General features: G+C 45.0%; 1 protein-coding gene across 1 annotated transcript in view; it reads left to right on the forward strand.

Annotated features, from left to right (window-relative positions):
- The window catches only part of PHLPP1 (PH domain and leucine rich repeat protein phosphatase 1), a 232,283-nt gene that overhangs the window by 106,154 nt on the left and 100,108 nt on the right, over positions 1–26,021 (forward strand). Inside the window, exons 2-3 of the mRNA XM_069569000.1 lie at positions 4,880–5,076; positions 13,418–13,543. Coding sequence (XP_069425101.1) covers positions 4,880–5,076; positions 13,418–13,543 — 323 coding nt within the window. The remainder of the gene's footprint in view (positions 1–4,879; positions 5,077–13,417; positions 13,544–26,021) is intronic.

Genomic DNA, 26,021 nt, shown 5'->3' on the forward strand with positions numbered 1-26,021 from the left:
TTCTCTCTCAGCTCGAGAAACTTGTTCTCGCTGCCCATCTTTCCTCTCAGACCATGCAAGAGACGCCTTACACCTGCAGGGCATTTCTGAAGGAGGAGCTGTAAGAATGGATCCAGCTCTAAATGGATGGACTTTGGTTCCTTGTGTGATGTGAACACTTGTTAGAGCATGAGACAATTTGAATGCCTGTGATTTGAGAAGTTTCAGAATTGACAGAGCTACAGTAATTTCTTGCGTCATAGAATAAGAAAGTCTGACGCAAAGGGCTGTGCCCCGGGCTGACTGCCGAGCTGTCAGTTACTTGCTCCGCTCCGGGTTCCCCAGAGCCCGGATGACACACAGCCTCGTTCTGAGAGCGCGTCTGAGCTGGGGGCACCTGGCAGGGGAGAGCAGCCAGCAAGGACATTTAAATCCGGAGCAGACGAGAGGGGTTTGATTCAGACTGGGGTGTTAGGGCTTCCCTGGGAGACACTAACCTTGTTAGCTTCCAGGACTGTTCAGGCCCCTGGGGGATTTTTCTAAGGGGGGAGTAAAAAGCCAGTCCTGTTGCTATCCCATGCTTTTCTCTTACGGCACCGCTTCCAGCCTTGGTCCTCTCTATCGGGGACTTTCTAGTCCTCTCTGTTTGCTCTGGGGCTTTTTTTAGGATCTTTGTGGAGTTGGAGAATTGAAGGACTGCTCCTTAGGTACCGCTCTTGTCTTTTTCTTCAGTGTAATTACTCACAGGTCTATATACACGTGGCAGGTTAAGGAGTGTCCTTGCATCCACACTCAGCTGTGGCTCAACGAAACGCCTGCTTCTTTGTATTCGTGTCTGTGTGGTGTGTAAGTATTTACAACAGATCCCTTGTTAGAGAATGTTAATGTATCGGATTTGGGAAATCCTCTGGCCCAGTGTCTCTCATTTGTGGCCTTGCACAGGCCTCTCCATCTCTTCTGAGTCTCTGCTTCTGTCCCCCTTCCCTGAGGAGGAGACTGTACTGTGGAAAGCGGCACTGACTGGGAACTGGGCCGTCTTTCTGTCTGAGGCTCAGTGGACTTAGCAGATCAGAGCAAGTGGGTGGCTGTGGGCAGATCCACCGCTGGCAGGCTCTTCCGAGTCGCATCTAGTCTGAAGTCTCCTGGGCCTCCTATCCCATTGGGGGAACGTCAGCGTTGGGTAGACAGGCAACTCAGTGGAGCTCTCCACAGAGAGTGCCACCTGTGCAGTTGTTTACGAGGCCAGACTCCAAAAAGCTGAGCCCCTTTGGACCTCATTCTCGCCCAGTGCCAGGAAATTCACGTTGTGTGCAGTATGCATCTTATACAGCACTCTGATACACTGGGAGGAAGAGGAAGTGAAATTCAAATCTGCTGGTTTTGTTATTTGCAAACATTTCTGCCCAAAGGTATGTATTCAGTTCAGTCGCTCAGTGGTGTCTGACTCTTTGCAACCCCATGGACTGCAGCACGCTAGGCTTCCCTGTCCATCACTTAACTACCGGAGCTTACTTGAACTCATGTCCATTGAGTCGGTGATGCCATCCAACCATCTCACCCTCTGTTATCCCCTTCTCCTCCTGCCTTCAATCTTTCCCAGCATCAAGGTCTTTTCCAAAGAGTCAGTTCTTCGAATCAGATGGCCAGAGTATTCGAGCTTCAGCATCAGTCCTTCCAATGAACACTCAGGACTGATTTCCTTTAGGATGGACTGGTTGGATCTCCTTGCTGTCCAAGGGACTTTCAAGAGAATTCTCCAGTACCACAGTTCAAAAGCATCAATTCTTTGGTGCTCAGCTTTCTTTATAGTCCAACCCTCACATCCATACATGACTACTGGAAAAACCATAGCCTTGACTAGACGGACCTTTGTTGGCAAAGTAATGTCTCTGCTTTCGAATGTGCTATCTAGGTTGGTCATAACTTTTCTTCCAAGGAGTAAGCATCTTTTCATTTCATGGCTGCAGTCACCATCTGCAGTGATTTTTGAGCCCCCCAAAATAAAATCTGTCACTGTTTCCATTGTTTCCCCATCTATTTGCCGTGAAGTGATGGGACCAGATGCCATGATCTTCGTTTTCTGAATGTTAGGTTTTAAGCCAACTTTTTCACTCTCCTCTTTCACTTTCATCAAGAGGCTCTTTAGTTCCTCTTCACTTTCTGCCATAAGGGTGGTGTCATCTGCATATCTGAGGTTATTGATATTTCTCCTGGCAATCTTGATTGCAGCTTGTGTTTCTTCCAGTCCAGCGTTTCTCATGATGTACTCTGCATATAAGTTAAATAAGCAGGGTGACAATATACAGCCTTGACGTACTCCTTTTCCTATTTGGAACCAGTCTGTTTTCCATGTCCAGTTCTAACGGTTGGTTTCTTGACCTGCATACAGATTTCTCAGGAGGCAGGCCAAGTGGTCTGGTATTCCCATCTCTTTCAGAATTTTCCACAGTTTATTGTGATCAACACAGTCAGAGGCTTTGGCATAGTCAGTAAAGCAGAAGTGGATGTTTTTCTGGAACTCCCTTGGTTTTTCAATGATCCAATGGATGTTGGCAATTTGAGCTCTGGTTCCTCTGCCTTTTCTAAAACCAGCTTGAACATCAGGAAGTTCACGGTTCACATAGTGTTGAAGCTTGGCTTGGAGAATTTTGAGCATTACTTTGCTAGTGTGAGATGAGCGCAATTGTGTGATAGTTTGAGCATTCTTTGGCATTGCCTTTCTTTGGGATTGGAATGAAAACTGACCTTTTCCAGTCCTGTGGCCACTGCTGAGTCTTCCATATTTGCTGGCATATTGAGTGCAGCACTTTCACAGCATCATCTTTCAGGATTTGAAATAGCTCCCCTGGAATTCCATCACCTCCACTAGCTTTGTTTGTAGTGATGCTTCCTAAGGCCCACTTGACTTCTCATTCCAGGGTGTCTGGCTCTAGGTGAGTGATCGCACCATTATGATTATCTGGGTCATGAAGATTTTTTTTTTTGGTACAGTTTTTCTGTATATTCTTGCCCCCTCTTCTTAATATCTTCTGTTAGGTCCATACCATTTCTGTCCTTTCTTGAGCCCATCTTTGCATGAAATGTTCCCTTGGTGTCTCTGTTTTTCTTGAAGAGATCTCCAGTCTTTCCCATTGTATTGTTTTCCTCTATTTCTTTGCACTGATTGCTGAGGAAGGCTTTCTTATCTCTCCTTGCTGTTCTTTGGAACTCTGCAATCAAATGGGTATATCTTTTCCTTTTCTCCTTTGCCTCTTTTCACAGCTATTTGTAAGGCCTCCTCAGACAACCATTTTGCCTTTTTGCATTTCTTTTTCTTGGGGATGGTCTTGATCCCTGCCTCTTGTACAGTGTCAGGAACCTCCGTCCATAGTTCTTCAGGGACTCTGTCAGATCTAATCCTTTGAATCTATTTGTCATTTCCACTGTATAATCGTAACAGATTTGATTTAGGTCATACCTGAATGGCCTGGTGATTTTCCCTACTGTCTTCAATTTAAGTCTGAATGTGGCAATAAGGAGTTCATGATCTGAGCCACAGTCAGCTCCCGGTCTTGTTTTTGCTGACTGTAGAGAGCTTCTCCATCTTTGGCTGCAAAGAATATAATCAGTCTGATTTCGGTGTTGACCATCTGGTGATGTCCATGTGTAGAGTCTTCTCTTGTGTTGTTGGAAGAGGGTGTTTGCTATGACCAGTGCGTTCTCTTGGCGAAACTCTATTAGCCTTTGCCCTGCTTCATTCTGTATCCAAGGCAAGGTTGCCGGTTCCTCCAGGTGTGTACTGGGAGAGGGCCAGGCAGCTGCTGGACTCCCTTCTTCGGTACTGCTGCTCTCCCTTGTCCTTCTCCAGTAGATGTTTGCCATCCACCAAAACCACTTGGCATTTACGTCAGTTTTAAGATTCGTAAGAATACAGTTTCTGTTGCACCTGTTTCTTGCGCTAGCCCTTGGCAGCTACAGCAAACTTCCAAATGAGTAAGACGTTCCTGGCGCTGGACCTGTTCAGGGCCACGTGCCCCCATCAGTTTGTCTGTGAGCGTGGCCTCCGACTCTGTTTGATGAATAGTCAGTGTCTGCTCCTGAGAAGTATTTCCCTTCTCATTTATACAGCTCCGTCACTTAGGAGTCCGGTGATTTTCCCGTTCCGTTGATGGGCCTTGTCTGAGTGTTGTTCTTCCAAGTTCACTCCCCCTGGGAAATGAGACTCCTCAGCTCTGCCTCGGTTCTCTGTCTTCATCTCAGTGCATCTTGGTCCGTCTCCCTCCCTGATTTGCAGGCACGGCAGCACACCATCCTTCTTAGACTGGCATTAGTTATCTTTGAAGGCTTAGCTGTGTTTATAGAGTAGTATTTTCTTACTAGAAAAGTCATTCATTTTTAATCTCCTCGATACTCAATGTACATTGAATATCTGTAGGAGAAAGACTATCAGGGTAGTTGCATTAAAACTGATGTTTCATTAAATGCCAGCTCTTGAATGTTATCTTTCTACATCAGTCTGTATACTATTTTCTTCTTAGTGAACTTAATTAAGTCTCTGATTCGTTAAAATCTTGGAGTCATTCCTTTTTTAAATGTAAAGTGAGATTGTGAAGGGAAGAGCAGAAAACAAGACTTGGGTTTACAGCAGACGAGTTAAAATGGCTTTTTCCCTAGGGTTTTAAGGGAAAAGTTCTTCTTCACGTATATTAAAAAGGACATGTCGGGTAGATAGAGTAGTTCTTATCATGGTGGTATTACTGCTGGTTTCAGATTCTCTTAATTGTGACTTAGAGCCGCAGTCATCATTTAGATGGTTTTAGTATAGTTCTTTTCCGTTGTCCAGGTAATTTATCTGCTCTGCTGATGAGTAGCAAAACACCCGTTTCTTTAAGACTAAACTGTTTGCTTGTGCTTGTTGTAGGCAAACCTCACAGTACCGGTAGCTCTGAGCGGATTCAGCTCTCAGGAATGTACAATGTCCGCAAAGGCAAGATGCACTTGCCGGTGAACCGATGGACCAGACGCCAAGTCATCCTGTGTGGGACCTGCCTGATCGTGTCATCTGTGAAAGACAGCGTGGCCGGAAAGATGCACGTGCTGCCGCTCATCGGCGGCAAAGTAAGTGGGACCCAAACCAGACACCGACAGGCTTTCCAGCCTCTAAGGAGCTCTGCTGTGAACCGTCCCTGTAGTGGGGCTGGCTGGTTTTTGCCTCATCGTGCCTGTCGTGCCTCTGCAGGGGGCATTTGGGGTTGGTGGAGTTTTGGAATACGTCATTGCCGTTGACTCGCGTGAGGCCTTGGCACCACTTGCCTCGTCCGTGTCTGTGTTTTGGGGCGTCCCTGCTGGCTCAGGCTGTAGAGGATCTGCTGGCAGTGCCGGAGACCCGGGTGCAGTTTCCGGGTCGGGAAGGTCCCCTGGGGAAGGGAATGCCTGCCCACTGCAGTGTTCCTGCCTGGAGAATCCCGTGCACAGAGGAGCCTGGCGGGCTACAGTCCACGGGGCCACAGAGCTGGACGCACTGAGTGGCTGACACTGTCACTTTTTCACTCACTTTCTCACGCCTCACAGTGGAGAGCCTGAAAACAGAGCGCCTGGAACTTCACTGTTCTGTTTCAGACTGCTGGTGATTAATTATTTATGAGAGGATATCTCTTGATATTGTGATAACATATTTTGTAGTGTAGTTTAGTGATCCCCAGGTCCATGACTTTAGGTCATTCAGGCGTGCTTGTTGAAGGTTAGACTCTTCAGCAGGAATCTCTGATTCTGCTTTGCCTTACCTCTCTACTTGTGTTTTGTGACCAGTGAGGTTAACATGCTTAGTTTATCACTAAAGCTAGTCATGACTTTTGAACCTGAAATGCGTCTCATTTCAGAGAAAGCCCATGATGCAGCTGATAGATATTCCCAGCATATTGACTGCTTTCCTTTGGACATGTTAGCTATTTTATTTCTATCATTTACAAAATAGGAAGAAAGAGGTTGTGTCGGAAGATATTCTATTCTTGTCTTTGCCAGATTTATTTATAAACCCCAAGCATTGGTAATGGTATCATTACCATAATTATATGTCAGTATTTCCTGATTTTTAAATGATATGACAACCTGTTAATAAAGGGAAAGGCAAATTCGGATGAAAAAACAGGTTTTTGGAAATCAGGGCCATATTAAGAATTGTTTTCTTGGGCTTCCGTGGTGACTGACTGGTAAAGAATCTGGCTGCCAGTGCTGTCCCGGGTCCGGAGGGTCCCCCGTGCCACAGAGCAGCTAGGCCCTTGAGCCTGCGCTCTAGAGTCGCAACCGCTGAAGCTGGCATGCTCAGAGCCTGCTCCCCACGAGAGGCACCAGGCGAGGGGAAGCCTGGACGCTGCAGCGAGGAGCAGCCCCTGCTCTCCACACAGCGGCGGACACCCGGCACAGCTGAAAATAAAAATAAATAAATAAGTGATTGTTTTTAAAGCATTAAAAAATTTTTTTCATTACCATTTTCTCCCTGAACAGGCATGGGAAAGGAGGCAGGACATGGAAATTAAAAAGAGAGGAATATAAACTAAATATAAAGTAATTTACTTCGTTAAAGTACTTTTTTCTAATTGGCAAATGTTTGATTTGTTGACTGCAGGGATTAGAAATCAAGAGGGAAAGGAAAGACCAGATGTGTGCAGTAGCACATGGTGCTTTGTTCACCTGCTGGGTGGCAGCTTCATTCATGCGTTTCAGTTGTTCTTTCCGAATGTGTAAACAGCCCATGTCAATATCCCCCCCCCCCCCCCCCGCCACTATCATCTGCTCTAGTCTTAATTCTAATACTTGATTGTTAAAAAATGGATTTGGCTAGTCTGTGAGGTATGTTTAGGGCTGTTTCATTTGTCTATTTTGAAACTTTGGCTTCTTAACTTCTGTCTGAGCACTGAATTAGTGGCAATTTACTACTGAAGATCTTGGTCTTTGGATGGATGAATTACTGAAACTCAGTCATCGTTATTGCTTCCATAACTCATCATTGAAAACGCGTGTTTACCCTTTGCTGCCCCGACAGGTCAACGGTCTGTTTCTTACTCCTCCATGATGTTGGGCATTTGCAGAGGCTAATTTAATATGACTATTTATTAAATACCCTCTATAGGGAAGCCACTTTGCTTGGCATCCCAGAAATACCAAGATGGGTAAGTCACCATCTCTGCCTTTGAGTAGCTTGTAATTACTATCTGGAAGTGAAGGATGGACCGCAGATGTGCTCCACAGAGCTGCGAGAACAGTGTGGGAGGGAGTGGAAGGGGAGATTCCCTCTTGTGGGGTGAATCGGGGGCCTATGATGGAGGAGGCAGCAGTTATGGTGGAACGCAAAGAGCGGAAGGTCTCTTGCCACCTCAGGAAGATGGTCAGAAAGATGACTGTGCTCTGAGAAGCAGCCACAGGAAAGCAGTGGTGCCAGGAAGGTCAGAGGATCCGGTTGTAATCAGCATCTTCATTCAGAGCTAGAGACTGGTTCCGTTTCCCAGGCCTCTTACTCGATGCGCTTCTACCACTGAGTGAACTGAAAGTCAATAGCTTCTGTTTCTCGCAGACAAACCTTGTAGAACCTGTTTTGTGCTAGTCTTTAAAATAATGGAGTATGTTGAAAAATTGAGTTTTAAAACCTGTTAACCAAGTTAGGAAAAAAAAAATTCACTCTTTGCAGTCTGAGTTTTCTTTAATCTGTGTTCCTTTTCTCATTGGGTTCTGTTGTTAAAACACAGAGAGAATGGAAGGAGTTTTTGTTTAATTTATATAAGAGCTCGAAATGGGGTGTGAGATGGATGGGTCCTAACCCAGCTGTAACTGCTGTAATAGTGAAACTCGATATAATACTCGAGCATGATCATTAGTTTGCATTTTCAAATGTAGAATTCAAATATGAAGTTTATTAAAGCTTCATTGTTGAAAAACATTTAATAAATAAATCTTTGTTCACTGTGCAATTACTGTATTTAATTTCTCCCTTAAAGTTTAACATAAGATTTAGATGACTTATTTAAACTAATCCTTGAGGTATTATTTGTCCTGTCACGAAGCATAATAGGCTGCGTGACTGTGACTTACTGCTCAGGTTAGAAGTCGCAGCGGCATCGGTGCCAGTGTTGCTGCCCGAGTTCCCCTTTTACCTGTCACGTTACCTCCTCCTGACCTAGAGAAGCCCACTGTCCCAGGATAGGTGTTCGTTATTCTCTTACATTTTTGAAATAAACTTGATCACATGACTTTGCTTTGACCTTATAAAGCTGGGGTCACCCCGTTTGTAGTTTCCTGTGGTTGGATTTTTCACCCAGTGCCGCACCTCACAGTAAGAGTCCTTGTTGCCTGCTGTCGGTCGTCTTCATTTCTCTGCATCACCCTCTGTAAGTGCTCCAGGCTTCCAGAATTTCTCAAGCTGTTTTCCTGTTGATGGACGTTTGGGTTGCTTCTAGTTTGTTATGGAAAATTCTCCTGAGATGGTCTTATTTTGATATGCGTGCTGGTATACAAGCAGGTTTTGTAGAGCAGCAGTCCTGATTTCTTGCTGCTGTGCCTGAAGGGACATTTGGTAATAGGTACAAGCGTTTTGATTATCAAATCGATGGATAATCTGTTGATATAAGCTTAGTTATGCTGTGGTAACAAAACGCCCAGATCTCAATGCCCAACAGTTACTTCTCACTCACATTATTTGTCCAGTGTGGGATGGCGGAGATTTCTTCTTTCAAATGACTATGTAGGGACTCAGCCTGATGGAGGCCCTGTCTCTTACCGTGTCGTGACATGTGGCTTCCTGCGCTGCTTAGGCAGGAGAAGAGGCACCTGTAGAGTCATTCGCTGGCTCTTGTTGGGGAAGTGACACACGGAGCTTCTGCCCCGGCTCACTGACCAGAACTAGCCGCATGAGTCCACCTGAATTGCCAAGACTCTGGGAAAAATAGATGGGGTGCTTGGTTAATACTAGTATCTTTTGCTGCAAGGGGACACTGTTGGCATTTAAAGTGCAGGGACTCAGAGTAAAATGTCACGCAGACGTGCTAAACAGCCTTGCACAGTGTACACAAAAACTCTCCAGCCCCGAATTCTGTGATGCCTGCTTTGAGAGACCCTGCTCTTACGGACGCAGCCGCTGGGCTGTAGGGCTCAGATGCATGCTTACTCTTACAAGGTGATGCCCAGTTGGTTTCCAAGGTTGTTGCACCAGTTCATACTCACATTGGTGTACAAGTGTTCCTGTTTCTCTCTGTTGTCACCAGACTTTATTAAGGTGTGACTGACACACGACAGTACGTTTTGATAACAAACCATTCTCCTTTGCGCCCTCCTGTCCTGCTTTTCTGCTCACTCCTGCTGCTGCGAAGTTGCTTCAGTCGTGTCCGAGTCTGTGGGACCCCATAGGTGGCAGCCCACCAGGCTCGCCCCTCCCTGGGATTCTCCAGGCAAGAACACTAGAGTGGGTTGCCATTTCCTTCTCCAGTGCATGAAAGTGAAAAGTGAAAGTGAAGTCACTCAGTCGTGTCCAACTCTTAGCAACCTCATGGACTGCAGCCCACCAGGCTCCTCCGTCCATGGGATTTTCCAGGCAAGGGTACTGGAGTGGGGTGCCATTACCTTCTCCATCTGCTCACTCCTACCCATTCCCAAAAAACAGACTGATTTCTCTCAATACAGATTAGTTTAAATAGCATTTTTAAAAATTAAATTTTCTTCACGACCCAGATAATCATGATGTGATCACTAATCTAGAGCCAGACATCTTGGAATGTGAAGTCAAGTGGGCCTTAGAAAGCATCACTACGAACAAAGCTAGTAGAGGTGATGGAATTCCAGTTGAGCTGTTTCAAATCCTGAAAGATGATGCTGTGAAAGTGCTGCACTCAATATGCCAGCAAATTTGGAAAACTCAGCAGTGGCCACAGGACTGGAAAAGGTCAGTTTTCATTCCAATTCCAAAGAAAGGCAATGCCAAAGAATGCTCCAACTACCGCACAATTGCCCTCATCTCACATGCTAGTAAAGTAATGCTCAAAATTCTCCAAGCCAGACTTCACCAATACGTGAACCGTGAACTCCCTGATGTTCAAGCTGGTTTTAGAAAAGGCAGAGGAACCAGACATCAAATTGCCAACATCTTTTGGATCATGGAAAAAGCAAGAGAGTTCCAGAAAACATCTATTTCTGCTTTATTGACTATGCCAAAGCCTTTGACTGTGTGGATCACAGTAAACTGTGGAAAATTCTGAAAGAGATGGGAATACCAGTATGCAGGTCAGGAAGCAACAGTTAGAACTGGACATGGAACAACAGACTGGTTCCAAATAGGAAAAGGAGTACGTCAAGGCTGTATATTGTCACCCTGCTTATTTAACTTATATGCAGAGTACATCATGAAAAATGCTGGACTGGAAAAAACACAAGCTGGAATCAAGATTGCCGGGAGAAATATCAATAACCTCAGATATGCAGATGACACCACCCTTATGGCAGAAAGTGAAGAGGAGCTAAAAAGCCTCTTGATGAAAGTGAAAGAGGAGAGTGAAAAAGTTGGCTTAAAGCTCAACATTCAGAAAACGAAGATCATGGCATCCGGTCCCATCACTTCATGGGCAATAGATGGGGAAACAGTGGAAACAGTGTCAGACTTTATTTTTGGGGGCTCCAAAATCACTGCAGATGGTGACTGCAGCCATGAAATTAAAAGACGCTTACTCCTTGGAAGAAAAGTTATGACCAACCTAGATAATATATTCAAAAGCAGAGACATTACTTTGCTGACTAAGGTCCGTCTAGTCAAGGTTATGGTTTTTCCTGTGGTCATGTATGGATGTGAGAGTTGGACTGTGAAGAAGGCTGAGCGCCGAAGAATTGATGCTTTTGAACTGTGGTGTTGGAGAAGACTCTTGAGAGTCCCTTGGACTGCAAGGAGATCCAACCAGTCCTTTCTGAAGGAGATCAACCCTGGGTGTTCTTTGGAAGGAATGATGCTAAAGCTGAAGCTCCAGTACTTTGGCCTCCTCATGCGAAGAGTTGACTCATTGGAAAAGACTCTGATGCTGGGAGGGATTGGGGGCAGGAGGAGAAGGGGACGACAGAGGATGAGCTGGCTGGATGGCATCACGGACTCGATGGACGTGAGTCTGAGTGAACTCCGGGAGTTGGTGATGGACAGGAGGCCTGGTGTGCTGGGATTCATGGGGTCGCAAAGAGTCGGACACGACTCAGCGACTGAACTGAACTGATTTTCTTTTTGGTGTATAGAAATGTGGTTGATTCTTGAGTATTAATCTCATATCCAGCCACCTTACTAAATTTTCGTGTTTTTCTAAAGTCTGTGGACTTTTTCATGTTTGCTGTGTAGCTAACCATTTCATAGGCAGATGATGGCAGTTTTCTTTCTTCCTCAGTGCATTTCTGTGTCTTGCTGTAATGGCCAGCACTCTAGTACAGTATTGAGCAGAAAAAGTAAGAGAGTGATATCGCACCATTAACATTGAGGTGTGCCTCAGATAAATACCCTTTGTTGGCTTAAGTGAGTTATCTGTGTTCTTAGTTTGATAAGAGTTTTTATCTTGAATGATGAATGGGAGGAGGATGTTACCAAAAGCTTTCTCTGCAACTGAGGGGTGACCATGTGACTTTCTTTTTTATCTGTTAATGTGATTAGCGATTTTCAGCTCCAGTAACATTAAGCATCTTTCCTGCAATCCAGCATTTGTTCTTGATGTGTCTTTTCCCGTATTTGCTAAATTCTGATGCCACATTTTGTTCAAGATGAGTGTTCATGACTAAGGTTGGCCTTCAGCTTTCCTTTCTGTTACTGGTCTGGTCTGTTCTGGGTTCTACTGGCCTCATATTTCTTTGCTTGTTTGGTGGATCGGTTTGCAGTGTTCTATTTCTTGGATTTTTTATAAAACTCACCTACAAAATCATATGGTCCTGATCTTTTCTTGATAATTAAAAAAGTACTAATTTATTTTAATGGTAATAAAACTGTATGTCTGATTGTTTTCTTGACTTGGTGTTGGGCTTCCCAGGTGGCGCTAGTGGTAAAGAGCCTGCCTGTCTGTGCAGGAGACCTGAGAGACATGGTCTTGATTCCAGGGCGTCCCGTGGACAGAGGAGCCTTGCAGGCTACCTCCATAGTGTCACGAAGCAGGCATGCCTGGAGTGACTTAGCGTTAATAAAATGTGTTTTCCAAAAAATTTGCCACGAAATTGTTTATGATAACCTCTCTTTAATCTCTGCTTAATATGTTGTTTTCCTTTTCATTATTAATCTATATTTCTTCAATTGATATCACTGATCAGTATCAATTGATATTCAATTTTGTTAGCCTTTTCAAAGGATTGCTCTTTTGCTCTGTTACTGTAGTTACTCTCTTGTTACTCTTCTCTACCGTGCGCTTGGTCTCCGTTTCACTAACTTCTGCGTTGTGTGACCACCTTCCTTCTGCTTGAGTCGCTTTTTTCCCCTAAGTTTGCTAGATGCATGGCCAGTTAAATTAATTTTCTGCCTTCTTTTCTAATATGAGTATTTAAAATAAAATTTCCTCTGTGCCTGCTTTTTATTACAGTCCATAAATTTCAATATGTAATATTTTTAATGGTGTAATTCTGAGAATTTCTGAATTTTGACTGCAGTTTCTTTTTTTTAACCTGTGAATTGTTTAGAAGTATATTAATTTTCTAAATATTGATTTTTAATTTATTACTGATTTTTAATTTGACTTTATTTTGGTCCCAGAACGTAGTCTATATGATATTGATCTTCTTGCATGATTTTACATTTTCTTAGTAACTTGATTTGTGGTCATTTTTGTAAATGAGACATAGGAAAACATTCATTCTTTAAGTAAAGCAGGTGTTTGTGTAGTATCATGTTACTTTATTATTTGGACTGTTTCTTCTTATGAAGAATTTATTGGGAGTAGAAATTTGATTCGACTATATCACTGCATTATTGGGACTTGAAATTTCTCATGGTAGGGTTTTACTTCAGGTTAATCTCAATTTCACAATAAGCTAAAAGAAAAAAAAAACTTAACATGCTTGAAAATCTCTTTTTACAAAGGCATGTAATTCAGAGCAATACAAAAGTCCCCTAAGTAAAAATCCACCTGCAGTAAAAATTCTTCAGTAAAATCTTAACTGCAGGTCCTCCTAAGAGGAGGTAAGAACCTTGAGAGCACAGACGGATGAGAAAGGTAGTCTGTTCCAGGCTGAAACAGGAAGGTGAGGGTGTCACTACTGAGGGGACATCTAACGAAGGTAAAACCCCCTTTTTGGTTTCCTTGTGATTCAGATTGGCTGGTCAGACCTGGGAGCTGGCGTGCCTGGAGCGAGCTTGCAGCAGTGGGGGCGCGCAGCGGGCTGATGCAGAGCCGCGCCGCGGGTTTGGGGGGCGGCGAGCCGGGCGCGCGGCCTGCTCTCTGACTGCTGCCGCCGCTGTTTGTCTCTGCAGGTGGAAGAAGTGAAAAAGCACCGGCACTGCTTGGCGCTCAGCTCGTCCGGGCCTCAGAGCCAGACGTACTGCGTATGTTTTGACACGTTCACAGAGTATCTAAGGTGGCTTCGGCAAGTCTCCAAGGTAAGCAGGAATTCTGTTCGGCTTCTGGCTGGCTCGAGAGTTGCTTCTGCTTTACAAAATATAGTTACACACTCTTTTTTTTTTTTTTTCCTTCCTCCAGCAACTGCCGGTAGTTATCAGCGTTCAGTCTCTTTAAAAGCTCGCTTTGGCGAAAAGTAGCTTTTTAAAACTTGTGTGTTCATTTGCCATTTTTGTTTATGCTTAAAAAAGAATTCAGTATGTAGACTGTCATTATTATCTTAGTGGTATTACAGAAGGAACATGAGGTTAAGAAATTTAAGGGACTGGCCCAGGGTAGGACAACTAGAAAACCACAGAATACCCAGAAATTGTCACAAATTTCCCCTTTTACTCTGACCATCTCTTCTTATAAGCAGTCTAATCTTGTACCATCTCCCTTTCACCTTTTCAACTTACGTCTTTTGAATGACTTGATTTCTTTTTTTGTCTTAATTATTTTTACCACTTCATAGTCCTCTGTTTCAATAAGATTACCTTGACTTATGAAACCCAATGTGTGTGTGTGTGTGTGTGTGTGTGTGTACGGGAGCCCATGATAAAGTGACTGGTAAAGAAGTGGCTGTGTTTCGGGTGCTGTGTGTGAGGTACTCTTTGCGTCCCCTTTGTCGCATTCTGTACAGTGGGCTGCATGGCAGGACTGTGTGCCTTGTTTGGGGTGTTTATGGAATGATGGAGCCTCCCTAGGGGGCAGAAGCATTAAAGTGGAGTCTGCTTCCATGGTTTTGCCATAACCCGGTCTGTCACTCAAGTTCGCTGCGATTCAGACCGCTGCGTGATGTGATTATTTGTCAGGTGAGGGAGTGACTTTGAAAGGAATGCCTTTGTAAAGCAGTGAAGAGAAAAGAGACTATTGTTTAGAAAATCATTCTGAAATACTGGTCGCACTTAAATTACCAGGGAAAAACTGCATTCTCTGGTGATAATGATTTTCTTAGGAACGTTAGTTTTTCCTTTTAGAGAAGGTGTGGACAGAGTTTAGTTTGATAAATCTGAGAAGATTCTCCCAATCTCGTAGGCAGCTGAAGCTTTCAAATGTACAAGACACTTCCCCTACTAGAGAAAATGGGAAAGATGACACTTCTCCTTCAGATATGCTTGTAGGATTAATGTGATGTAAGAGGCAACCAGTACATCCGTCTCGTTTTGAAATTACTCTTGTGGTTGCTAATGTGAGGAGACAAATACCATATAATACTGTGCTTTTAACATTAAGTGGGTGTATGGGTTCAAAGCAGTAAGTCAATGGCCCACACTCTATTCAGAATAAAATGCCAAACTGGTCAAGGTGCTGTTTAAATTTCTTTCTGCATGGAAATGTTGATTTTTTTTTTTTAACTAAACTTTTTGTGTTGGAATAATCTTCTATTTACAGAAAAGTTGCAAAAACAGTATAGTCTCCATATAGTCCTCCTTCAGTTTCCCAAACATCTAATATCACCATGATCCATGTGTCAAAACTAAGTAATGTACTGACTTTGGTACATTACTCTGAATTTATCTTTTACCAGGTTTTCCATGAATGTCATCTTCTGTTCCAAGACTGAATCTAGGGCACGACAGTGTATTTGATGGTCATGCCTCCTGTGTCTGCCCTGGGCTCTGACAGCAGCCTTTTGGAGTGAAGTAATTAGGAATGGCAGACATCAGGGAGAAAGATTCCTTTCTGAAAAGTCAAGGTGGGGGGACAGAGGGCAAATATTTTAATAAATGCAGATTTTAGATAGATACAGTGTCTTCCTTTTCTCCAGCCTTAAAAACCAGATACACATTTTGAAATTTTTAGAAGTTATTATAGTTAGTGAATTAAAAGGGAAATGAGTTGTAAGGGGCTGGTTAAAGAGGTTAGGTATTATGGAAGGAATAAGAGTGAGAACTCCCTACTTGGGGATTAAGCCCGTGTAAAATGTGGCCACACTCTTTAAACTTTGTATGTTGAGGACAGTCCTATGATAGTGTCTTTTCCTTTGACCCAGCTTCCTGGGAGCGTGGGTTGGGACTGCGGGAAGAGGGTGAGAACTCGGCCCCTTTGGGGTAGTGCGTGTCTGGGCACCTGGAGTGGCACGGGCTGACGGTCACAGGGCTCTTCTACTTCTGGCTTCCCCTTTCCATCGTCTGTCCTTCCTCACACGTAGCTCTTCGGAAGCTACACAGTTTAGTCGCGCTAGGAGTTACTATGGAAACAGTGTCTTTTTCTTTTCTTCTTACTGAGAAACAAAACATTCACAGAAAGGATTACCCATATCCTGATGTTTAAATGAGGATTCATTTTAATAATAAGTATCTGAAAGAGAGACAAACCAACACCGGAAAGAAACATCTGAGTTTCTTGATTCTTAATGACCATCCTTATCCGTGAGGTTGGAAGGATAGAGAGAAGTGAATTTCAATGATTTTTTATTTAAAATGAATTAGGTCATTCATTTAAAATGAAAACTATTTTCAGTTGATGCTTCCGGATCTTTGCTACAAGAAAAATGTTAATCTTTGTTCTAATTTTTTATTTACTTCTGTGAACATTTATAAAAGGTTATTAATTAGCTGACTTCTACCAAGACAGGCTCTTATATATGTGTTATTTTTAAACTTCATCTTAGGACTTAGTGTTGCTTGCCAAAACAACCCCCAAGGCTGTCCCTTTAGAGTTTTTCATTTGGATCGGATGTTAGCGGTAGATGCTGTGCAGGAAAGAGCTCCTTGGGGAGGGTTATTTAATACAGTATCGACTGTAAAGGCATCTCTGAAATATTGGTGCAGACATGCTTTAGAAAGCCACCAAACATCCTGCTGTACACGGTGTAAAAGGACTCTTTCCCCAACATGGATACGTGTCAGTTTTTTTTAATGTTTTTAAAAAATTATTTTAATTATGAAAGTATGAGAACACATTTACAGGAGACTTGGAAAATACAGAACAAAGTTACACATAGTTCCACTATATATTACAGTTATTTTTTTAGGTAGGTAACTGAAGGTTTTCAGTAGGAGTCTCAGTATCAAACTCTCAGAACTAATAGAACGGACAGACAGTAGAAGGGATGCAGTGGACGGTAGGAGCACGCATCAGTCCACATGACCGAGAGGATGCGGCTCTCACACAGCAGCAGGGTGCAGACTCTGTTCAGGTTCCTGTAGACTGTGAACCAGGAGACACTGGACCATTTCCAGGGACATGGAACAAGGTGCAAGACTTTCATGGCCTAAAGGTGTTGAAATCATACACTCTGTTCTCTTATCACCGTGGAATTAGGTTCAGTTCATTTCAGTCACTCAGTCGTGTCCAACTCATTGTGGCCCCATGAACCGCACCACACCAGGCCTCCCTGTCCATCACCAACTCCCAGAGTTTACTCAAATTCATGTCCATTGAGTTGGTGATGCCATCCGGCCATGTCATCCTCTGTCATCCCCTTCTCCTCCTGCCCTCAATCTTTCCCAGCATCAGGGTCTTTTCAAATGAGTCAGCTCTTCACATCAGGTGGCCAAGGTACTGGAGTTTCAGCTTCAACATCAGTCCTTCCAATGAACACCCAGGACTGATCTCCTTTAGGATGGACTGGTTGGATATCCTTGCAGTCCAAGGGACTCTCAAGAATCTTCTCCAGCACCACAGTTCAGAAGCATCAATTCTTCAGTGCTCAGCTTTCTTTATAGTCCAACTCTCATGTCCATACATGACTACTGGAAAAACCATAGCCTTCACTAGACGGACCTTTGTTGACAAAGTAATGTCCCTGCTTTTTAATATGGTGTCTAAGTTGGTCATAACTTTTCTTCCAAGGAGTAAGCGTCTTTTAATTTCATGGCTGCAGTCACCATCTGCAGTGATTTTGGAGCCCCCCAAAATAAAGTCTGTCACTGTTTCCCCATCTGTTTGCCATGGAATGATGGGACTGGATGCCATTAGTTTAGAAATCAAATATCAAAAGATACTTGAAAATAACCCATATATTTTCACGTGCAGCGTGGTTTCAGAGTGGTTGGGGGGCAGTGATGTGGGGGTGAGGGGGTAGCTGAGGGAGTTTCAGAGGTGCTCTGGTCAGACATGCGAGCAGCTCTAGACAAGCTGGCCTGACTGGGCACTTCTGTGGCTCGCTTTGTTGCATGGATTTGTCTCAGACATGCTGGCTAATCCTGTGAATTCTTTTCAGAGTGACTCTGCATGTGAATCTATTGCCTGAAGACGTACTTATTTTTAACGTCCTAGTCACCTCTGTAACGCTGTGTTGTCCCACTTGAAAGTTTGTTTGTTGATTTCAAGGAAGATTAAAGGGGATTCAGATCACTGATTTAATGTTGTGCACAAATCTTGGGTTTTGGGCTTGTATTCCCCAACCCCATGCAATAAGTATTTAAGTAACTTAATTAATTTAATTAAGTATGCATGAAAATGTTTTTAACTTTTCATTACAGGAAATGTTAAATATTAAGAAGTAGAAATAATTGCCCACACACCTGTGACTCAGCTTCCACAGAGGTCGGCCTGTGGGCAGTGGTGTGTGCGGGGTGTGTGGCCCCACGGCGTGAGTTCACAGGCCGTAAGGCCGCGTGGTTGGTCCCCAGGTCTCTCTCCTTGTTGATCGGCAGTTAGCCTCGTGCCTGTGGCCATCACACTGCTCATCTCTCTTTCTTTTAGTATCATAGTATTTTAATTTTTGGCGTTTTCTCTTTTTAATGAAAAGATAGAAAGTGACCATGTTGAAGTTGCTGTGATATTTCGGTTCATCCTCAATATGCATAGCATAAGCCAGTCAGAGTCCCGTCTCGTGCGAAGTTAAAGATCACGTGAAATGATGAGTAAAGTCACCCTTTATATAAGAATAAGATATATGGTCAATCACAGTCGAACTTTTGCCTTCATGTACTTAAAAAGAGTGTTTTACTGTCCAGAGTTTACGCAAAGAATACACCACTAACCAGAGTCAGGGATTTCTTGTGTAATAGGTTATTTACAGCATGCGGGTCTGTGTTATTTGATGCAGCTGCAAGGAACCCTTTCAGGTCACTTAGCGTCTCGTACATGTATGTCGCCTCTTGGCTTGAAGTATAACGTAGGGAGTGTGCTGCGCTTTGTCAGCTTGGCTGGTCTCTTGGCTGGTCAGGGTGTGCTGTGGTTGGGTACATTGGGGTTATTAGGGTGAGACGTTGCACTCTCAACCCTGTTCTGCTAAGACGCCAAGGGCTTCACAGGACTTTTATGGGAAACGCCTCCTTCACATTTTGTACCCGTTGCTTAGAGAGAGGATCACGGTCATTTGATCCTGGCAGTCTGTGTCTCTGATGGAATCTGAAGTGGAGTGGAGGGTCTGAGGGGCATGGATGTTAGTTTATGAAATGTCACCCCTATACCTAGAATACTGCTTTTGTATCAATTCTGTAGTGAAGGTATGAGAAAAATTTGGAAATGCAGTATATCTAGTGTTTCGGGACAGGAAGCATTGAGGAGGTGATGCGCAGGCAGAGTCCTGAGGAGGGAACGTTCACCTGGAGGCAGGGCGGAAGCGCATTTCAGGGAGAGGAGACGTCTGCAGGCGCAGCTGCGCACCGTGTGACGTCAGTGTGACGTCAATGTGACGTCAGTGCGCTGCGTGGAGGGGAGCAGGGAAGCGCACGGGAGGAAGTGCTTCTGGTCTGGGTGCTTTCCTGCGCGCTCATTCTGTTTTCCTGGGAAAACTCGACGATGTTACCCCCTAGTTTAACTAAATTTTCCAAGATGGTAATGGATTTGTTCCACAAAAATTCATACTGTGGAATCCTTCCTTGTTATAGATATAAATAGCAGTTATGAAATTAGGGAGCTTAGAAATTCATCTTTGAATTTAAACTAATGATAAAGTATTTGGGATTACGTTAAGTTTTGTTTTTGTAATATATAAGACTATTAGTGAAAATGATCTCTTTGCAGTTATGATGGTTCATCTTGTTTGCACATCGCTAATCTCCCCCACTGTGGTAACTATTGGTTCTGAGATCCTAGTTAATTTATCTCTAAAGAAGGGGTTTTTCCTTCATTCTAAGTCATTTCCATTTAAAATTACTTAATTCTCTTTTCTTCACAGTTTTTCAATCTGCCTTTGTGCTGATGGAAAAGATAGCTTGTTTCTTACCGTATCCTGACCGAACCCCGTCTTGGGGAAGTGGCGCCCCTCATGTGCTTCCGTGTGAGGCTCGCCCAGCGTCTCTCTCCCTCCTCCCGGCCCCCTGCCCTGCCTCTGCTGGTCTCTCCACAGCTGTTTAGGGCTGGCGGGTGAGAGTACGGAGGGGGAATGCGAGGGTACTCGCCCCACCCTTTCTCTGTGCCAGGCACGCTTCCAGGCTCCACTTCTCATCCAGACTTCAGCAGATGGGAGAAATGTATTGCTCATATGTGTTTTAGCTGTATGTTGCTGTTAATCTTTAATAAAATACAGTCTAGGTTTTAAGAGAGGAACTTACAGCCATGTTTTAAAGTAACAGAATGTGATTTTAAGATTGGGAAGTAGTTGCCAAAAGCATAATGTTCCTTGTAGTTTTCTGGAATAATTGCCTTAACAGTTATTTGGCATTTTCTTCCAGAGTGGTCTTGGGCCTTCCCTGGCAGCCCAGTGATTAAGACCGCTGGCTCCCGCTGCAGGGCCCGGGTTCCCATCAGGAAGTAAGATCCTGCGTGCCTCGCAGTGAGGCCAGGGGATGGACTGAGAAATAAGACTGTCTCTTGCCACTTTATTTTTTTAAAGTGTTTTTTAACCTGAAGTTCTAGTCATCATCAGCTGTCTCTTAGCTGAGTGGCTTAGCACTTAAGGTTTGAGAAGGACCTTGCGGACTTCCAGACTGACTTCCCTCCTAAATAAAAAAGGGCTGCCGCCTTTCAGACACCGGTGGTGTCTCACAGGATAGTCCTTTCTTAGAAGTGAGCTCAGGTCTTCATCCCTGTACGCGTGGCTCACTGCTCTGGCTTAACCCAAGGCAAGCATTGCAGTCCCTCTCCTGTTTGATGACCTCTTGACAGTTTGAGTTTCTACGCCTTCCCCCACGCCTTGGCAATCCACTTCTAGGAGGAGCATCTCTGATAATTGCAGCAATTCCCTCATCACTTGGCTCCCAGACTCCTCCTCTTGGTTTTCCTTTGGGTACTCTGCAGTTTCCTGATAGACTTGCCATACCATCCGATGAGCACAGAGGATGTGCCCGCTGTTTACCATTCTTCAGACGTTATTGCAAAATGAGCGAGTGAGTTATTCATTCATGAGGTCAGCAGCAAAATCAAAAGATTCTTTGTTTCTCCCCAACCCCAAATTGCTAATAGGTACATTTTGTTAATAATAAAATCATTTAGCCAGTGAATTGATGTAGTAGTGACAACAAATAGTGGTAACTGACTCTTGTAACTTTCTCCTGTGTGCCAGGGTCTGTTCTGGGTGCTCCGCAGTACCCCTGCGGGGCAGGTGCTCACGACAGTGTACAGGGCCGGGCTTTCGAGCTGAAGGAAAGCGCCCTCGAGGAGGTGTCCTCGTCGCCTCTTAGACGTGGCGCGTGAGGTGCCCAGCGTGCTCTGTGCAGCGGGTTCTGCTGCCTTGCCCCTTTCCTTCTGGTTCACTTCCAGTGTTCTGCAGCCGCACGAAGGGACGAAACAAACCGCACTTCAAACAGCAGCTGAGATTTATTGGCTGAAAATATCGCAGGGAAGGCTCAGGGCTTCGTGTGCACGGCTGCCGGTAGCCTGTCGGCTGCTCAGCAGTAGAGCAGAGGGTGGCTCACAGGCACTCTGTGGCGCTGCTGGGGCATCCGACACCGCCGCTGCGTGGACCACTGGCCTTCATGACGGGTGACCAGGAGGGGCTTAGGAAGCCTGAGGCGCCTCCTGCGTCACCCAGGGCAGCTCAGGTCAGTGTCGGTGTTGAGGGCGCTGCTCTTGTCTACCTCTTCCAAAACCAGTCAAGTCTGGCTGTGTCAAGAACTGATCATACATGGTTAACCAGGTCTCTGCATCTGGTCATATTATATTTTGAAGTGCAGTCACTTTCATCTGAGTGTTAGACCAGTGTAAAAATACATGGTGTGTGTCCATGTGAACCAGGGCACTTCGGTTGTGTCTGACTCTCCGTGACTGCAGCCCACCAGGCTCCTCTGTCCATGGGATTCTCCAGGCTAGAACACTGGAGTGGGTTGCCGTGCCCTCCTCCAGGGGATCTTCCTGACCCAGGGACCGAACCTGCATCTCCTGTCTCCTGCGTCGGCAGGCAGGTTCTTTACCAGTAGCGCCCCTTGAGAAGGCCCCCCTCCAAATAAATACATGCAGTCTTAAGTGTTTAATTTCCATGATATATTTACTTACCTTGGAAGATGCCAGTGTTTGTAACCCAGAGTATTGGATTATCTGCAACTATTCTGAAGAGTTAGATCCTTCTACCCACTGGTCTGATTTATTTTATAAAGTAAGGAATGCTAGAATAATTGAAGAAAATCCCAGTGAGCTCTCGAGGTCAAACGTACCAGACCTTGTATGTTAGACTGGAACTTAAGCATTGAGGTGTTTGCATAATTTGTATTTTAAATAGAAAACCAAGTAGCTTGTTTCTAGGCTCTTTAGAAATATTTCTGTTTAACATGAATTTATGTTATCTCTTATAATAGAAAGCTCAAATGTAAGACTTTTGGGGTCAGTGATCTTCCCCCCGTCCTTTGTGGAGGGGCGGCCCCTTGAGGAAGCGCTCAGAGGCTCTCCAGTGGTCCCACTCTAAGGAGCTTGTTTCCATGTATTCTGCCAATAAGGAAATGAGGAAGGAACTCTGAGTTCAGATTTGATCTCCACCCAAGCCGAGTCCTATTTTCCTGTTCTTACCGAGAAACACAATGGGGTTTCTGTATGTGCAAAGGAGGCCACTCTGGGCCTGGAGACCCGATGAGCAATGCCGGAGGCCTTGGGGGCCTTCTCCGAGCCTCTCGTCGTGCGTGTGGCTCCGAGAGGGCGAGGCTCCAGGCCTGCTCGTCTGGTTTCCGCCATCCCACTCGCTCCTGGGACGTGTCCCGCGGCTCTGCCTGCTCCTGGGGGTACAGTGCCAGTCCGCACAGGGGCCTGCGCGGACCTGTCCATCTTGTCCCGAGAGGGGACCGTCAGCGCTGGACAGCCGGGGGCTCGAGGTCTGTGCCCTCTGCCCCTCTGCACTGCTGTACGTGCCTTCTTGAATTATGCTTGTTGGGCATCTGTGCCCTCCAGGGGCCTGCGTTCTGAAGATGATCAGTCCAGGGCTGCTTCCTAGAGGCGGGTGGTGATCACGCTGACGGGGCACTCGTCCTCTTCACTCGCCTGGCAGGGAGCTCGGGATGCCTTGCGGGAACTCTAGGCCTAAATTTCTCAGTGTTGGTGCTCCTTACTGTCACGCGTGCTTAGTCTCTTCACTCCTGTCCAACTCCTTGTGACGCTGTGGACTGTAGCCCGCCAGGCTCCTCCGTCCATGGGATTCTCCAGGCAAGAGTACTGGAGTGGTTGCCATTTCTTCCTCCAGAGGCTCTTTGCCACTCAGGGACCGAGCCCACATCCCTGGCGTCTCCTGCGTTGCGGGCGGGCCCGCTAGTGCCGCGCCCCCGGGGAGCCTGGCTTCCCTGTCACCCCTGGTCCTCTCGCAGGGACTCCTGTTTGTCTGCTTACCCGTCAGTCAGGCATCCGCCTAGCGCTTCTCTTCTCTCTCTCTCTCTCTCTCCTTCCTTCCTTCGTTCCTTTTCCAGCCTGCCGCTCTCTGTACTGCTTTATTTGGTCTCCTAACTACGTCCTAACAGGCCCCTCACAGTCTCAGTAAGCTGCCTCTGGGGACTCACAGCCGCTCAGGGAGCACCCTCGCCCGCTGAGCTCCCGCTCTCCTTTGCGCTTGGCCGTGGCGGCCTCTCCACATCCTCTTAGTCTTCATTTATTCGATTACATCTGGCTTAGAATACTGTGCAAACTTGTGTATTTTATTTCTTGGATTTTTAGCTGTTTCATATCATTTACTCATTTAAGGCTAAGACATAATTGCCAATGCAGGGATCAAACCTGGGTTTCCTGCGTTGCAGGCTGACTGTTTACCGTCTGAACCACCAGGGACGCCTAAAGAAATAATAAAATATCAGAACTTCAGGTAGAACTTAATAAATCCAAAATCGTTAGTTTGATATGCCCGTATGAGGACATTATTAATGTATATATTGTAATTAATTTTATAGGAAGGTTTTCTGCATCTGCTGTTAAGCAGATTTTATGAAATGATAATGAAGGCAGGTTCAAGAAATGAGAGGTCATTGTGAAAAGGTCTGGAATCAAGGCATTACGTATGTTTGTAGAATTTTTTTTAAGAAATTATTTCATGTTTTGGAGCAGTGACAGTTTAAAGTTTATTAAAATGAGAAAATCTCTCTGATATCAAGTATTACAAAACTTTTACAAAGTTACAACTTGTAAAAATTACAAGTTTTTACAAAACTTGATGAGGATGAAATTAAAAGTAAGTTGTTAGAGTACTTAGCTAGTAAAGATGAATAAACCCTACCATAAATTCATGTTCTCCTACATGCTTATGCCTTCCCAAAGCATCTGGAAGCAGGGAGTGGGGTAAGAATTAAAACCAAGTAAATTGAGGTTAAGAATTTTTTTACAGAAATTTAGTAAACTCCCCAGAGACTCTCCCTATAGCCAGGGCATAATTTCCCAAACCACTGAAGGCTAGGCCAGAGCAATTAATGACTCATAAAGCCAGTTTACAGCAATATTTTACTTTGCACAGCGGAATTATTTATGCTGTTTCAGCTGATTCAACCAAGCCTTTCAGAATCATTCTGTTTAATTTTGAGCCTGCTTTGCACATAATAAGGATAAACAGTATTTCACTATAGTGGGGACAAAAAAAATCATCTGGGTGTCATTCTGAACTTTCCCTTGCTTGTGGAAGACGACTGTCCACTAAGTGAATGGTAGGAATAATGGGAGTGATGTAGAGTGCAGGCCTGTTGCAAAAGGAAGACGATAATTTCCGAAGCACAGAGAGGGGATGGGTTAGGGCTAGGAGAGAGGCACTGGTTGAGAAACGTAGCCCACCAGACTCAGAGCAGAGATCGCTGATGCAAGGCTCCTAACAGCTGGCAGAGAGTCGACCGAGGAAAGGGTCCAGCTGAGTGGGATGGTAGAGTTGTGTAGAAGCCTGGTAGATAATCCGGAAAGTTTGTTGTTCATATTACCATTTTTTTCTGGTTAGTCTGCAGTGTTCTTTGGGGAAATAATTCGAGGGCCCAGTGAGCTTTTTGTTCATATGTGTTTATATGTTCCAGCCCTCAAGCTGGAAAAGACGGCTTCTTGAGCCAGTGGCTGGGCCATGTGTGCACGCTCAGTCGCGCCCAGCTCTCTGCAGCCCACGGACCAGACCCGCCGGGCTGCTCTGTCCATGGCAAGACCCCTTCTGCAGAGGGTCTTCCTGACTCAGGGATCAGACCCATGTCCGTGCATCTCCTGCACTGGCAGGTGGATTCTTTTACTGCTGGGAAGCTACGGTTGGGATTCATGTGCTTTGTAATGTATCTCCCAACGTGTGTAGGCTCATGGGGGAAAATATCTCATTTGATTTACTGACTCTAAATTATTAGCCTCAGATTTTTTGGTCATTTTTAATACAAACTAGTACTGATTTCCCAAGCCATGGTGACTTGAACTGATCTTCTGAAACCTGACTCCGTTCACATGTGGTTCACTCATGGTCTATGAGGAATGACATCAAACCATCTTTGCTCTGGGCTGAGGGCTCTGGGAGGAGAAGGGGATGACAGAGGATGAGATGGCTGGATGGCATCACTGACTCGATGAGTCTGAGTGAACTCCGGGAGTTGGTGATGGACAGGGAGGCCTGGCGTGCTGTGATTCATGGGGTTGCAAAGAGTCGGACACGACTGAGCGACTGAACTGAACTGAACTGAGGGCTCTGTTAGGAGTGGACCGTGGCAGTTACAGGAGCCTCCCTCTGGGTAGGACTTGAACTTGAGGCTGTCATTCAGACTCTGTGTGGCTGGGCCTTCACCATGCGACCTTGGGCAGACCCTTTAACTTTCATCTTTGAAGTGGAGATCAGCCCTTACTGTGCTGAGTTACTGTGAAGACGAAATTAAAAGACGCTTGCTCCTTGGAAGGAAAGCTATGACAAACCTAGACAGCATATTAAAAAGCAGAGACATCACACTGCCAACAAAGGTCCACACAGTCAAAGCTATGGTTTTTCCAGTAGTCATGTATGGATGTGAGAGTTGGACCATAAAGAAGGTTGAGTGCCGAAGACTTGATGCTTTTAAACTGTGGTGTTGGAGAAGACTCTTGAGAGTCCCTTGGACTGCAAGGAGATCCAACCAGTCCATCCCAAAGGAGATCAGTCCTGGGTGTTCATTGGAAGGACTGATGCTGAAGCTGAAACTCCAATACTTTGGCCACCTGATGCGAAGAGCTGACTCATTTGAAAAGACCCTGGTG

Source organism: Ovis canadensis, chromosome 23 (assembly GCF_042477335.2).
Source record: "Ovis canadensis isolate MfBH-ARS-UI-01 breed Bighorn chromosome 23, ARS-UI_OviCan_v2, whole genome shotgun sequence".
Taxonomy (NCBI): Eukaryota; Metazoa; Chordata; class Mammalia; order Artiodactyla; family Bovidae; genus Ovis; species Ovis canadensis.